At 38.7% G+C, this 16291-nt stretch overlaps 3 protein-coding genes across 3 annotated transcripts; 1 reads left to right on the forward strand and 2 right to left on the reverse strand.

The window, feature by feature from the left end:
- Window positions 1-2663: 2663 nt before the first annotated feature.
- Window positions 2664-4755, forward strand: ELP6 (elongator protein 6). Its single transcript, XM_087332788.1, has 4 exons — window positions 2664-3002; window positions 3678-3968; window positions 4163-4309; window positions 4389-4755. Exons 1-4 carry the CDS (start codon window positions 2781-2783, stop codon window positions 4494-4496), a joined length of 768 nt encoding a protein of 255 aa, XP_087188914.1. The 5' UTR covers window positions 2664-2780; the 3' UTR covers window positions 4497-4755.
- A 484-nt stretch (window positions 4756-5239) lies between these two features.
- Window positions 5240-8403, reverse strand: LOC147852836 (pentatricopeptide repeat-containing protein At2g03380, mitochondrial-like). Its single transcript, XM_087333526.1, has one exon. The coding sequence runs from the start codon at window positions 8351-8353 to the stop codon at window positions 6029-6031; it is 2325 nt and encodes a 774-aa protein (XP_087189652.1). The 5' UTR covers window positions 8354-8403; the 3' UTR covers window positions 5240-6028.
- Window positions 8404-10594: 2191 nt separating this feature from the next.
- On the reverse strand, window positions 10595-13114 carry LOC147852837 (obtusifoliol 14-alpha demethylase-like). Its single transcript, XM_087333089.1, has 3 exons — window positions 12578-13114; window positions 11623-12068; window positions 10595-11540 (listed from the first exon to the last, which is right to left on the reverse strand). Exons 1-3 carry the CDS (start codon window positions 13082-13084, stop codon window positions 10985-10987), a joined length of 1509 nt encoding a protein of 502 aa, XP_087189215.1. The 5' UTR covers window positions 13085-13114; the 3' UTR covers window positions 10595-10984.
- Window positions 13115-16291: the final 3177 nt, after the last annotated feature.

Here is a 16291-nt window from a genome sequence, read left to right on the forward strand (position 1 = left end):
ATTTGAATAATCATGTTGTGTCTATGTATTTAAGAAGTCGAAATTAAGGAAAATGTATGTGCGTAAATGGATTCAAGCTGTCTTGGATATCTCTCATTTGAAGAGGTCGTGGGTTACTTGGAAATGTATGCATGCATACATGAAATGAAGTCTTTGCTGTATGTATGTTTTAAGATGTTCATAATTTTGTTGGAAAGTGAGCCAATGTCTTCAATGGTATGTGGGGGTTGGGGCTTTTTTGGCGGTCATTAGAAGGTTTATATATAGCTTATGAATAATTGTGTGTATCTATAAAACCTAGCCTTGTTGTCAAATATGTATCAATTGGAAATAAGCATATCCTACGTGTTAGATTTCAACGGAAATGATCCCAACTTGCATTTTCGTTTGTATATATAATATATTGGGTAACTTAGTTCACATTTCAATGAGATTTATTGATACCTTGAATCATCCACATGCATTTAAACAAGAGGTTTGAAGGTATTCACACCTCTACATGGGAAGATGCATTTCCCTCACAATGAGCAAGTTACAAATGCCATTATGCAAGAATGATTTGATGTATTACTAATCATAATTTCACCTTGGTTTTTATCTACAAATAAAAGAATAATAGAAGACATCGAAGTTCGAGATCTATACAAAAGGTTAAGACAAGTGTAGTGAGTCGTGACTCCTAGTATGAAGTTTAAAATATTATTTTTCAACCCATATACAAATGTCTAGGATTCTTAATGCACATTTATTTGTGCTTTTTATACCCATGTTTTTTCATGGCCCATGGGCACTAAAGGTTCTTATAAGTAATACATGGGCATGTCATACAAAATGAGTGGGGAACATTTTAAGCCATTGAATATCAATTGTGTTGTCTCAAAAGCCGTAAGAGTATTGACCTAGTTAAATATATATAAACTGATACAATGGTAGATGTGAAATTTGAAGTTTTGAAGCTAACGAGTTAGTGAAACTTACAATTGGGTTAATTTTCAAATTAACATCTTGACCATTCCATTAAGTTTAGTTTTCTTGTCTAAAAAGGACACACATTATGGTAGTTATTTCATAAATTTACTGCCATTGGAGTGGAATGTAGGGGTTGAACCCATGACCACCTGGTCTCCATTGGAACCATCTCCCTCTCTCCCTCTCCCTCAGTTTGTGCTAATTTTGTTAGATGCCACTCTAGAATGTAGGGGCTGAACAAATCACCTTATCATTTGAACTATAATCATCACGGCTCTCTCCCTCTCTCTTAACATGTGCGTGCACACACACACACACACACACACACACACACACACACACACACACACACACACACACACACACACACTCTTGGATTAAGGCAATATTCAAAGTTGGAGGTAAGAGTTAGATAGTAAATTATCACACAACCACGTTGAGCTCAAGAACTACTACATTGTATAACATTGTCATGGGCCAAAGGACAAGTGCACGGGCTGAAAGTACAACCAAATGAGCACTTGGGCAAGCAAGTTTTGGATCAAGATTCAAAACACTATGTGGTGGATCATTTGGTTACATTAAGAGCTCCATGGTGGATCATTTGGTTATATTAAGAGTAATCATGGAAGAAAGTCGACCACAAGGAAAAACACTCTATTGTTGTTTTGTTGGTTTGAAATGTACTTTTGATACAATACCACGAAGTAAGGGTTGGAATAGAATCTTGGAATTTGGCATATGCCAGTAAAGTATATAGTTGCACTTGGATGATTCTATGAGTAAGTTAGATGCCAACTAAATGTGACTATGGATTTTTAAAATACTTTTAAGTAACTTGAGATTTAGACAAACAGGTGCAATATCACCTACACTCTATGGTTCATGCATTGATAAATTGAAAGAAGTGGTGAATATGTTGCAAGAGAAGAACAATTACATGATCCAAAATTTTATGCAACAAGCTAACTTTTGCTTTTATATGATGGTGATGTGATACTCTTTTCACATGACATTGATGGTATGCAACATTCACTCCTAGTTTGTAATATTCACATATGTCCAATTTAGTAGACATATGCGAACCTTCACATATGATACACGATATTTGTTCCCCCCCTTTTTTCTTCCTTTGGTTTTCGTTTTTCTAATATACGCACGTTGAGAACTAAAGTCTAAGAAGGAGTGAGAAATTGAAGTATGAGAAGGATGAAACGAACAGGGCGCGTGACCTCCACCCACAACCCTCCTCCCATTTATCTCTACAGCTGGACCAACCATGTCTCCTTCTTCATCATGTTCATCTTCTACTCCATCTCCCTTTCTCTAGATTCAATCATCATCCCATGATGGTGGAGCAACAACCATGACACTTCTCGTGTAGTGAAGGCTCCATGGGTTAATATACGACCACTCTATGGAGACTAGAAAATATCGAGTTATCGTAAGTATCAATTCTCTAGGAGAGAGAAGTTGTCTGGGGAGGGACACACACACACACACAAATGGAGGCAAAAACTATCGAAAGAGAGCACTCTACTATCCCTCAAAGAGTGCATAGTACATGCTATACTACTAGGGATTCTAACAAACACTCTAATAGGGTAGGGGTATTTGCTTGCAATTAAAGAAGGGCAATATGCTTTGATACTTCTCTTAATTAACTTGTAACTTGTAAGTTGTAACCCATCACAGAACAGAGCAGAACAGAGCAGAGCAGAACAGAGCAGGACAGAACAGAACAGAACAGAACAGATCATCATCATCATCACCATCATCATCTTCTTCTTCTGAGGTTTTCATTTGACTTCATGCTATCCATGACGCTGGAGGACGCCTTAGGGTGGAGCCATGGTCATTCGAGCCAGATGCTGTTGATCAAAGACTGTGTTGCTTCTCCTGCATCCTTCCTTCTGCATCACCTCCTCCTCAACAACAAGACCCTCTCTTCTCAAGGAACGGGGAGGCCTCTCGTTATATTCCTCGCCTTGAAAGAACCTTTCTCTCATTACAATCGGATTGCGAGGAAACAGGTCATTTCCTTCCTCCTCTCCAGACTGTTTGTTGTTCAGTTGGTACAGTTTATTGGAAGCAGACCAGAAGGTCACGCATTCCAACCCCCCTCCCTACATTCAGTAGTAGGCCATCCCAGATAGGTGTAGCTCAGTTGGTAAGGCTCACAGAAGGTCGTCCATTCAAGCCCTACATTTAGTAAATTAAGGAAGAGTATATGGTGCAATAAAGATGTGTGAAAGTTGGGGTTAAACCTAATGCCTTGCATTGTTAATCTAATAGCTTACTATCAAGGTAAGTTGAATACTAGAAAAAGAATTAAAAAGGAAAGCGAGAGAGAGAGAGTACCCAAATATGATCCATGCCACCTGAAAACATTACAAATCTATCTATGTAACCTCTCATGGAAGTGACTAATAAACATCTCCTTTGCACTCATACGAGTTATCCCCCACAGATGCTCATGACTCAATAAGATTGGCATGATGCATAGAGATCACATAGATTTATGCCACGAGAAGTAATGAAGAGATCATCATAATATCCTTTAACTGTCTTCTTCATCAAGTGCATGTTTTTTTTAGTTAGAATATATGCAACTTTAATCTGGCGCTCATGAAATTTTACATCTCATAATCTTCCAATACTTATAGGCGAAAGCCTAAAACTCTGACATGGAAATTTTGTTTGAGTAGGGATGCAATTTACAGGCACATAAGGATTGTGGAACTCTGGTATTTATCGATTTGCTGTCTTCGTCTAGTATCAATTCCCCTGACTCGATGGTGATTCGTGACATTCCATCTCCAAAAAACAAACTCTTTCCACTGTTTCAGAGTTTCACAGCACTCCTAAGACAGGAACAAAAGCGGAATGCATGGATAATTATTGATGACATTTCATTGCTCGAAGTTTTGGCTGAAGGCAATAAAGCACATGTTCTAGATTTCATTCACTATTGCCGGACCATGGCATCCAATGAACAGGTAAAATTGTGAATTCGGTAGTCAGTTGTGCAGGCACTCATACAAATGAGAAAAAGAAATAATGTAACACTCTTTTTCAAATGAGCAAATCACTAGATTGTAGTCCTATGCTTTCAGGACAGAAGTCCAAACTACAAGGTCAAACCTCAAATAGTAGTGCATCTGATTTTTGTTTTGTATGTTGTTATTTTTAGGTGTGTTCTTTGTTGTTGTTTATGCACGGAGATGTATATGAAACTGCAGATGAGATGGCGATGGTTCATCAGCTTGAGCTGTGGGCAGACATAGTAATTAATGTGGAGCCTCTTGCGACTGGCCATCATTGTGATGTGCATGGGCAGGTAAATTGTTGCTGATGATTTTAAGCGGAAGACCTAAACGTTTTGATGTAGTTCTTAACCTTAAGCTTTTATATTCTAGTTGACTGTGGAACATCAGACACTGAGAGGTCACCTCAATTCATATGGTCTTCACTACAAGGTCATGGAGAATGCTGTGCTCTTTTTTGCCCCTGGTAAACAAGTTTGAGTTAGTCAAATGACACTGTAGAAGTAGATCTCAATGCGCATAGATGATATTGGGAACCACTTCATGCATGTGGACTACATGCTATGACATCTATCATTATTGCCCAACACAAGGTTCTACTCAAAATGAATTTTTGTCTACATTAAAATACCTAAATGGTAGTGATATTGAGTTGTGACCCCAGTTTGAGGGGTTGCTTATACAGCTAAATCAAAATCGATTTCTAACTCGTGGTTCTCACACATTTAAATGATTTTAATGCATTTAAATATTTGTCATATTCAGAAAAATACATAATCGGATTTGTCACAAATTATTCCTAGTGAGTATAACTGGTCCTAACGGAATGAGTGAAGAACAGGACATGACATTGTAGTTTGATGCAAGTGTTTTTATGCTAGTTTTCATGCCATAAGATGCCAACGTTGAATGGATGGCACACATGTAATGTATATATGTGTGGTACCAACGTGATTTTCACCATCTCCCATGTTGAGGATGTTATTCACACGATTCCAAGGGATATGTTTGTTCACTAACAAAACAGGAGTGGTTCCAGTTGGTACTTCTCTTGGAGTGACCAGTTTGTAATAGCAAAAATTGTTTTCTGTTGCTGTCAAGATATCTTTCACTTTTGACAAACATGCCAAATGTCCTTTAACTGCAAATATCCACTAATAACCATCAATCTTTTTCATCAACTATGATACACCACTTACTGTCAATCAATGTGCTCATCTTCAAATTATGTATTCCAGAAGCTCTCTTTAATCTATTTTTCTCAATTGTGTTTGGAGCACTCACTTTCCGTTTCAAACACTTAGGTCTAGGTATAAGTATTATGAGGGTGAGTAGTTCGTGTTACACTTACTGCCAACAAGCTTGCTCCCCATGTTTTACCACTTTGAGTAACATGATTACGAAAGTCAAGAACTAATGAGAAAACAGGACAACCTGTAGTACATTTTGCATTTATTTACCTATAAGCCTGGGACTCCATTGTTTGTCACGTTTAGCGTGACTAGGCACGCCAAGAACTGATGAGACAACAAGATGACTTTCAAAGCTGATGTTGTACTTACTGCCTAAAAGCTTGGAACATCATGCTTTGCCACATTGGGTAGCATGATTAGCAGGACTGATGAGAAAGAAGATGACTCATACGTCATCCTCCATTTGAACCTCTATAATAATTTTGTTCTTTTAGTTTCATTGTGCAATAACTACTAAATTCCTTGGGATGCATAAACCTATAAGCTCCTTGTTCTCTGATAATACATGATCGCACAATAGCTTAAGAGAAACAAGATTCGGTATACCTGTCTTCTTCAGATTGTTGTGCCCCTGATCCCAATAGAGGACAGATTAGTCTTTGTTCTGACATTGTCCTTATTTTCCAGTTTGTGGATATGGCATCTCTTATGTCCTTCTGAGAGCTTGTTGATTGACCTATTCAAAATGTACTAGACAGTCAAAAACCTGAGAGTTGTGTCCTTCCCGAAACCCCGAGGAGGGCAGGGCACACGTCCATTTCAAATCAAACCAAAGGATCCCACCTTCCAACGAATTGCAGCATAGATATTGGACAGCACAACATAAGGCGCAGAATTTTCTTCATCTATCTCAATCAAGCATTTGGATGCATCTTCTGCTAACTCTACCTGAATGTGATACTGGCATGCACCAAGAAAAGCCATAAAGCATAAAATAGTCGGTTGAATTGGCATAAAGTTGATGAGATAGAAGGTTTCAACCAGTCGTCCAACTCTTCCTAGAAGATCGACCATGCAGACATAATGGTCCTGGGATATCAAATTAGTATGATTTTGCTCGGCCAATATAAAGAGTTGTAATGCCTCTTCAACAAGTCCAGCATGGCTACATGCAGAAAGAACAGATGCAAAAGTCAGCTTATCAGGAATACTTTCAGAAATTATCATTTCATTGAGTATCCCAACTGCTTCTGTCCCATGTCCATGCTGAGAAAATACTGTCAATAATGTGTTCCAAGAAACAACATCTCTTTGCTCACGCATAATAAAAAATACACCCACAGCATCCTCCACACTTCCACACTTTCCATACAAATTTATTAGAGCATTGCCCACATCAACGCTGATTCCTAGGCCATTTTCCACAACACAAGTGTGCAGTAATCTACCTTCGACTAAAGCAACTTGGGTGGCACAAGCACAAAGAATATTCACAAAGGAAACCTCATTAGGTTTTTTTCCTTCGTCCTGCATTTGGACATAGTACAGGAGAGCTTCACTTATCTTTCCATGTTCGGCCAAAGCTGTTATCATGGCTGTCCAGGAAATTGCATCACGTTCACTCAAACTATCAAATGAAATCTGGGCATCTTCAATGCTCCCAAATTGCACATACATGTTGATTAAAGCATTCTTAATAGGATCAGTAGACTCCAGATGCTTCTCAAAAGCGAATGAATGCAACCATCTTCCTTCCTTTAATTTGGTGCAAGAAGAAACCAGGCTAACAAGAGTGACTTCATTGGGTTTAACACCTACGAGTTGCATCTTGATAAATAAGCACATAGCCTCTCTAAATTCGCCATGCTGTCCATGCACAGCAATCATAGCAGTCCACGAAATCACATTGAGATCTGCCATATGGTCAAAAACCTTGCGAGCATGTTCTGGGGCAGAGCACTTCCCATACATGCTAATGAGAACATTTCCAATGGCGATGTCACAATCCATCCCAGTGTCTTGAAGGCAAGCATGTATCTCAATACCCTTGTTAATGAGGGTTTCAACAACGCTGCATCCAGTCAGCATGTTGATGTATGTCTCTCTGTTTGGAAGTAATCCTTCAACTTTCATCTGCATGAACAACTGGAATGAATTGGTTCCTACACCATGCTGAGCATACACACCAATCAACGAGTTCCAAGTAACTACATTTCGTTGGTACATTTGGTAGAAAGTAGTCTCTGCATCCACCAAACTACAACATTTCCCATACATGTTCACTAAGGCCGACCCTATGACCAAATCATTTTCCAATCTCTTCTCCACAATTTGTGAATGGACATGTCTACCTTCACATAATGCAAGAGGGATATCACATGCCATTATAGCTGAAACATACGTGATTTTATCTGGAATTACACCTTCATGTTGCATTTGCCTAAATAGTAGAAGAGCCATCCTTCTCTCTCCACCTTGAACATAAACTGAAATCATAGAGGTCCATGTGACAACATCCTTCTCGCAAATCCTATGAAATACATTGGAAGCATCCAATAAGCTCCCAACCTTAGCATAGAGGTTGAGAAGAGAAGTCCCCACAACAGGATCTAAATCAAAATGAGCATCCATAGTGAGGCAGTGGAGGTGCACAACTTCATGAAAAGTAGTGTGTACAGTACATGCATCAAGCATACAAACAAATGTAACCTTATTGGGCATGACATCATGTGATAGCATACGACCATACATCTCGAAAGCCTGTTGGAGGAGCCCTTGTTTGGCACATGATTTGAAAAGGAAATTCCATGCGAACACATTCTGTTGACGATGTGGAAGGATGGCAACACAATAATAACCATCATGAATGGTTCCACAATTGGCGTACATGAGAACGAGGAGGCTTGAAAGCGGAGAGACGAGCTCCAACCCATCTTTCAGAATATGATGGTGGATCAGATTTCCACTAGAAAGATTCAAAGACGATGATTTGAGGAGGGCTGCATATGCAGAGATATCCGACCTGAGGTTTGGATGGGAGGGTTCTTCAGAAACTATACTCTGAGAAAGGCTTCCTGAGAGCCTTATGAAGGAGAGTCCTCGTAAGAGCTTCAAATCGACCAGGTATGACTGTGAAGAGAGCATACAGACAGAGACCTGAGCTCAGTTCCAAGGCGCCATTCTCTGTTTTTTTCCAATATCAATAGACATGTATGTATTCTTATAAAACTAGAACCATTGTTTATCAAAATTAGGCTTATGTCCTTTCATTAGAAAAGCTCAAGAATATTCTTCATATTGATGAAACCCACTTTTACTCGTTCTCCAAATAGATTTGGTAAATACTATCAAGTAATTCGAAATGCAATATTTGTGTAAGGTTTCGGTCAATCCTCTCTACATCTAAAATTAGGGCATTCATTCTCTTGTTCACATCGATGTCTCCCTCCCTTTGGGTAAAAAAATAAAATTGGGACCATTAAAGCAAATGATGAATTGTTAGGATCAAATCGTGGACTCATGTTTCTCTAGATTGGGTTTCATATGATTCAAAGTCAACAAGTGCAAATTAGGGCATTCATTCTCTTGTTCACATCGATGTCTCCCTCCCTTTGGGTAAAAAAATAAAATTGGAACCATTAAAGCAAATGATGAATTGTTAGGATCAAATCGTGGACTCATGTTTCTCTAGATTGGGTTTCATATGATTCAAAGTCAACAAGTGCAAACTTGTGGCCAATAACGATGGCTTATGCACCATGTGAACCTGGATACATGAGTTGTGTGTGAATCAAATGAACAAAAAATGAGGATCGACTTTGAGTGTTCCCAAAGACGATCTTAACCAATGGAAGCAATTGGCAACTTTTTAATATAAGGTCAACGTTTTAGAATTTCAAAAGTAGGGAAGAGGGTTCCTAGGTTTCAAGATGGCATCGAATTTGAGATGCTGTAGAAACAAGCAACATCATAACATAGAAAATCAAGTTATATTAGAGTGCATAGAGTTGATAGATATTGAAATTGACAATAAATATTGCGTGTCATATCAAAATTCTTCAATATTAAATGATGAGGAAGAAGGTCGTGCAACACCTAGAGTTAGCGGAAGGCAACAAACTCCACTAGCAAAGGCTATCCATTACATGTAATAGCTCCGTTGACAAAGGGAATGTGAGATCCATGCATCAATGAATGTGGTATAATATCCACCCACTTTCATAATGTTATGATGAAGAAATGGTACATGGGAACCTCTTGATGCAAGGCTACAATTGTACTAGCAAAGGGTGTGTGTTTTTTGAGGCCATGGAGCTAATAGATGTCAAAATTCAGAATCAATGTCAAGTGTCATAGCACAAATCTTCAATATTAAACTATGAGGAAGAAAGTGGCGGTAGACAGAAATTCATTGCGAGGCGACAACCTCCACTTGCAAAAGGTGTCATTACAAAACAAAAACTCCATTAACAAAAGGAGTGTTACCCGAGGCCCATGCACATACAAGCATGGTACAATATTCACACACTCTCATAATTTAAAGATGAAGACAAATATATACATTTCTAGGCCACAGTTGTGGTAGCAAACGGAATGTTGTTTTGAGGGTACCAAAGAGCCTCTCACTACGAGGTCACAATTGTGCTTGTGAAGGGGGTGTTGTTATGAGACCACATGCTTCACCATTGCAAAATTTAGCCCTTTTGCGACACATGAACTTTCATAATCATATGTTCATCTAAACATAGTTTCAAGGAATTTGGAGTTTCAGAATTATACTACAAATTAGACCTCATTGAAGATGCTCCATACTTATGCCAAACATGGTCTCTATAACGAAACAAGATATTTCGTGAACAATGCCAGCAAAACTAAACAGTCTTCTCATTCTCATGATTTCATCAACATAAAACGCAATCGAAAAAGAATAGAATTAGACGGTTGAAAGTGAAGCAAAAAATGTTCAATATATTTGATCCCAAGGATTGAAAGGCCAAAAAGGGATTGAATATTTTTGGATGACTGGATATAAAACAATCAGTGTATCAACATATTCTTTCAAACTAAAAGGCTTACTGGTGTGGTATGTAGGACAATGCACTATGTACTATATATTCTACATGGTTTTAACGTTTACATCGCATGTTTGTGAAAATGTTCCAGTGAATTTCTTTGATCTTAGTTCTTGATCATTTGGTTGCATATTTGGTTTCGCGCAACACTATTTAAATAACAGAACTAATGTTTTTCTTTGTTGACAATAAAATTAAAGGCAATAGAGATCAACATGACAAATTACACAATCAGATTGGGCATTGCATCACTTAAGAAAGATAAAGAAACACTTACATTAAGTGTTCCATTGGAAGAATCAGAACTATGCTATGGTAAAAGGAGGATTATATTATACAAAATATTGAAATCAGACAACTTTGGTAGCTTAAGCAGCTTCGCAAATAACATGCAATACAAGACTGTTCTATTTCTTAATGTTAGCCATGTATCGTGGCCAAATCAGGCACGGTTTGTGTCATTTTGCTCAATGAATGGAATCAGAGAACCTCCAATATAGAAATGCTGTAGAGGATGAAGCTTCATAATCTGGGAAATAATGAAGCTTTGGAATAAGAGGTATTTCCATTGAAACCGCCAAAAATTGCAGTAATTGGGACATAAATCTTACCAGACTAATTGAACATAAATCCATAAATCTAAACCCTTAACTAAATCCAGCTTAACCATACAGACCTAAGGGAAACAAGATCAGACCTTGACCTATTGCACTGACAATTTCTTTCTCTTGTATCTTATCATAACTTCTCCCTTTACACCGACCACCATAGCATTCCAATCAATCTGAGGAAACGGTGAGATCAGCTCCAGCTCGTAATTACGAAGCAAATGACTCCAAATGGTCTTGATCTGAAGGTATGCAAAGGGTTCACCAAGGCATCCATGCCTTCCACCACCAAAGGACACATATGAGAATGGTCCTGCTGCTTTATCTTCATCACGTCCAGGGGCAAACCTATCTGGATCGTATGTATCAGGATTCTTATATATGTGTGGTAACCGGTTCGCAAATGCTGGTGATGTTGCAACAATATGGTCCTTCGGTACAACATATTCATTGCCTTGCCTAGTTTTCACAGTAAAATCCTTGTGATTATAACGAAGAAGAAGAATGAGTGGTGGGTGAAGGCGAAGTGCCTCCTTTATGCATCGATATAACACATCCATCTCACTCAAAACATCATAATTGAGTGTTTCGCCATGCCACTTCATTATTTCACGCTGCTCATCTTGCGCTTGTAGCCAAAATTTTGGATTCCTAGAGAGCACAAGCAAAATGAAAGAGGTAAATAGTCTGCGAGATAGAAGAAAAAATTTCAGAGTTTTGCAAAGTTACTCACGCCAACAGATATGAGCCAGTCCATGTGGAAGTAATGGAACTTGTATGTTGACCAGCAAAGAGTGCAGCTATCAATAACCCAGTAATTTCATGATCTTCCAAGGCTCGTCCTGTTGACCTATACTTAGAATCAATAAATGCTTGAAGCATGTCATCCTCACGCTTACCCGAGCCTCTCCTGACCTGAATGATCTTTGCAAAAATGCCAGCCAACTCCTTCCTGGCTCTATCTCTTTTTTTATGGGCAGCGATGGGAAGGTATGGAAAAATGACACTTATGGGAAGCATGCCATTGTCAAGGTCGTGAAACAGATCACTCACATTCTTGAACAGCTGATTTCTTACTTCGCTTCCTAAGAGGCACTTGCTGGCAGTGAGGATAATGAGATGCTCCAGCTCACTCTTCAGATCGATGACACCCTCATCTCCCCATTTAGCGAAGAAATTCTGCATAATCAACAAATCAGGAAGACTTAAAACATTACAGAGAAGCTTGCAAAAATTACACTCTGGTGATTAAAGAAGAATAGAAAGAATAGACTGCACATCCTGATCCTTTCATTAACATGATTAATCACCGAGTCCCAATTACGCCTAGAAATGATTGTCTCTGCACAGCCATTTTCCCCAAACCAGAGTCCTAATCAGCTAGCTAGATGCTTTGATGCATTCCATCCTAGGTTGATCCATGGGGATCAGATAATCTATAGGGCATAGCTGTCCATACCTACCATTAGAGGGCGAATACAATAAGGAAATGTAATTAGAAATCTAGACTCCATGCTGAGTTAGCCTATTTCTGGCCTTAGCTTGATTTGTCAAAGCATACTTAATGCATGTATGGTACACATATATACTCATAACAGAATAAACCATACCCTGTGTAAAGTACATGCATATAAACGGATGAAACGTATACATTCTACTAAAGAATTAACAGAATATTCACGGCATACCTCAGCTTCAAAGACCATGTGCTCGACATAGTTCTTAAGGCTGGCAACGCGGAGGGCTTCACTAAAGAAGCGGAACTGCTCCATCCTCACCGAGTAATCGACATCAAACACAACTCCAGGACCAAATGTGGGTACATTGAACTGATAAACTTCTTGCTGGCTCAATTCAGCCTCAGGAGCCTTGAAGAAGTGAGATGACTCCTCGGGGCCGATCAGGAAAGTGATCCTCCGGGTAAGAACAGAAACCGTGAAAACACCACCAAGCCTTGGGTACTCCTCTTCTATCATTTTGATGGGGCCACTTAAGAATTTCCGGATGCCACCTATGAGGGGCAGGGCACGGATATAGGGAGGATGCTTCTTGCCGGATCGAGACCCGAAGAAGAGAGTGGACAGGATCTTCGCGAGCAGCAAGGTTGAGACAGCAAGTAGGCCGAGGCGAGTCAGCGGGCTCAGGTTCCCAAGGATCGACGGGAGATAGGATTTGAGCAAAGGTCGAGGATCCATGGCTGCAAAGAAACAGAGGAGAGATCTGATCTGTCTGCGTGATTGGATAAAATTTTTGAAGGAAATCCCCACCTAGAAAGAGGGCTTCCTTTTTGAAACCCTAAATTCCTTCACAGATCTGCAAGCCCGCTATGGATTTATAGGGTTTGAAGCCCTGGACTGCATCACAGATCTGCATGCCTTCCCTCTTTCTCTCTTTTCTGGGGTTTTTTTTTTGGGTTTTTGTTACTCCTCTGTTTGTCTGTCTGTTTTTTTTTGTCGTTTGGGCTTTTAGGCAGTCACTTTTCAGACGTGCTAATTATATATGTATATATGTATGTATAAGGAAGGGATAGAAATTAGGTGCTCCATGGAACATGCCAACTCAAAGTGCAGATCTACACTTAAAGACCACAAATCATAAGCTGTCCTGGCCTTCCATACTACAGATACATACTTTCAAAAGAACAGAGAAGACCTACATCTAAATCGCCTTGTCTCGTGAGTACATACATACATACTCATACATGCATGCATGCATGCATACATACATGGATACATACATACACGTGGTCGCAAGGTCATTTGTTAGGTCCACTAGACTCCCGAATCACCCCCCTTGCATATTATCATTCATTCACGTATTCCATCCGTGTTAGTCTCGTGAGAAGAATGACTCGGTTCCTGTAAACTGCACTCGCTCGGTACACAAGCATCGGAGATTGATTGATACAAGAAACTTGCTTGGCACTCACTCGAGCCCTCGAGAAAACCTTATGAAAGAAGGCTTATTGCAAAAGGAGGGCATCACATGAAGCTAAATATGTAAATAAAAAATATATAAAAGACACATAAAAAGGAATGACTCGCGTGATGCCAATCTTTGGAACTAATTTAATGAGACTAACCTTTCAAGCTTGAGGCATACAAACATAATCCCAACGATGTTGAAACATAAAAGTTAGAGATCCCTTTAAAATGTTGGAATGTCTCTTAAAAACTTCATTTGTTAGATCGCCCCAACCATGGCTCGTACTCCTAGGAAAGATGCCTTAAAGACCATGTCCAACTCATTCTCTATGAAATCTGAATTCACTTCAAGACTAAACGGGGTCCTCCACAATACATCCAGCCACATTATAAAAGTCACGTCGTGCTCTAATCACCTCATCCATGATAAACAATCGCGGGCCAAACAAATCACATATTGCGATTATTGAAGCCAAATTCCCTCTGAACTCATCCCCTTGTTTCATATGAACAACAGCAAACCTACCCTACATAGGATGTGGTGGTTGAAAAAGACAATGAGATGACATTTATTATTTATAGGCTCACCCTCTAAGTTGTCACATCTTTAACATGACGATATCTTTGACATTGCAAATGAGAAATAATGGTTTGCAATTGACTCTAGATATCCAAAAGTCCTCCTCTAATGGTGCATGTATTAATAATGCATTACACCTTCTGAAGAACTTGTAAGAATGGTTAAAGAAAACTCTCTTGTTGTTGGGCATTAATTAACAACCCATATATAATGACAAATGATCTTTAATGTTTCTTAAAGTTGTATCACATGCCTATACTCCCTTGCTATCCACTTGTTGCAAAAAGTTCAACAAAAATTTCTTCATGAGAGAATCAAAGTCAAGTTGAAGCACAAGAGAATAGGTAAACCATTATGGGGGCTTGCCAAGTAAGGATCTATACACGTCAATTGAATGATTGCAAACCTCCAAACAAATTGGGAAGTAGTTTGAAGAGCCCACGTCTCGTAGGAATATCATAGGAAGTGATGCTAGTAAAATGGGCTCATCATGCATCACATACATTCTATCTACCTTAGCCTTGAAGTTCTGTCAAATCATAGATGGAATGAACATGCTATCCGCTGCTTAGAGACTGGAAAGGGGGCATATTATGCATTTGAGAACACACACAATCATGGAGAATTTAGGTGTTGGGTGCCCAAGAAATACTTTTTCAACCATTTGATGACACCAATGCTTCTTTATGGGGTGGAAATATGGGTGGTATCATCCCTAAGTCATAAAATTGAGAACCTAAGTTTGATCCTTCACATGGGCATCATCTCATAGATCACAATTTTTCTTCGGTGAACTCCTAGAGCCTCTCATTCCCTTAACCTCTCTCATTTCTTACCTAATCTCTCCAAGCTTATCTAATATGTGTGACATCTTCGTGAGCTTGAGGGATGCATGACTTGGTCAATAACATATTTTGTGATACTTGATGTTTTCTTTGTATTCTTGATTAAATAGTCATTAAATGTTAAGTCTTAAGAATATAACCATACTAAATTATTTAGTTTAAGGTTAAGGTTAGAAGTTATTAAGAGAGTTTTCTAATGGATATTAAGTAGTTTAAGTGCATTTGATTGTGGATTGGTACCCACTTTTCACATGAATCACTTGCAAAAGGGTGATGTCTACTAGATTCTCAACAACGATCTAACATGGAGGAAACCCATAACTTGTTGCAAGACAATGGGATTGATCCAATTTACGAACCTCTCACCAATTTAGGAATTTGTCTTTGATTTAGATAAAAAGCTAGGTTTGATTTAAGAACCTAACTCTAATTTACATAAATATTTAGGAGCCTAGGTTAGATTTACTAAGGACTTGACATAGACATTAAGTCAAACTTAGATTTTGAATAAGAAAAAGAAGAAAACATGACGAGAACAATCAAATTATTCAATTTTATCTTACACCTTTTTCTCGGATGAAAGTTGTAGTGCATTTGTTTAGGAAGTGATCAATTTGTTGCAAGTGTCAAAGTAACTTGAAGTTTTGCCTCGGGATAGGACTCTAGGTCTACATCAACAACTCACGCAACATTTCCTTGCAATATTCAATGGAAGTATTTGATGAAGAGCCTCCTCATGTTTCAAACTATTATAAGACAACATCTAAGAAGCACTTCATTCACTAATAGGTAACTTTATTAACCATCAAAACTTGACCATAGATGGTTCCTTACATTATCAAGCTTGAACTCGAAGAATATAGAGTAAGATTAGAGTTTGTGTATTGTTTAGCATATACATGCATGTCTCAAAAGTGGTTAACACTCACTCTATTCACATCTCACCAACAAAAACGTAGACGAGTTAGGATGTATTGTTTACAACTTTAAGTTGTTTTTCTTCTAAGCACAAAATGATCACATTGTCCAAGCCTAATCAATGATGGTGCATGA

Source organism: Azolla caroliniana, unplaced genomic scaffold, assembly GCF_043228905.1.
Source record: "Azolla caroliniana isolate FFs.n. ecotype wild unplaced genomic scaffold, voAzoCaro1.0.p SCAF_17, whole genome shotgun sequence".
Taxonomy (NCBI): Eukaryota; Viridiplantae; Streptophyta; class Polypodiopsida; order Salviniales; family Salviniaceae; genus Azolla; species Azolla caroliniana.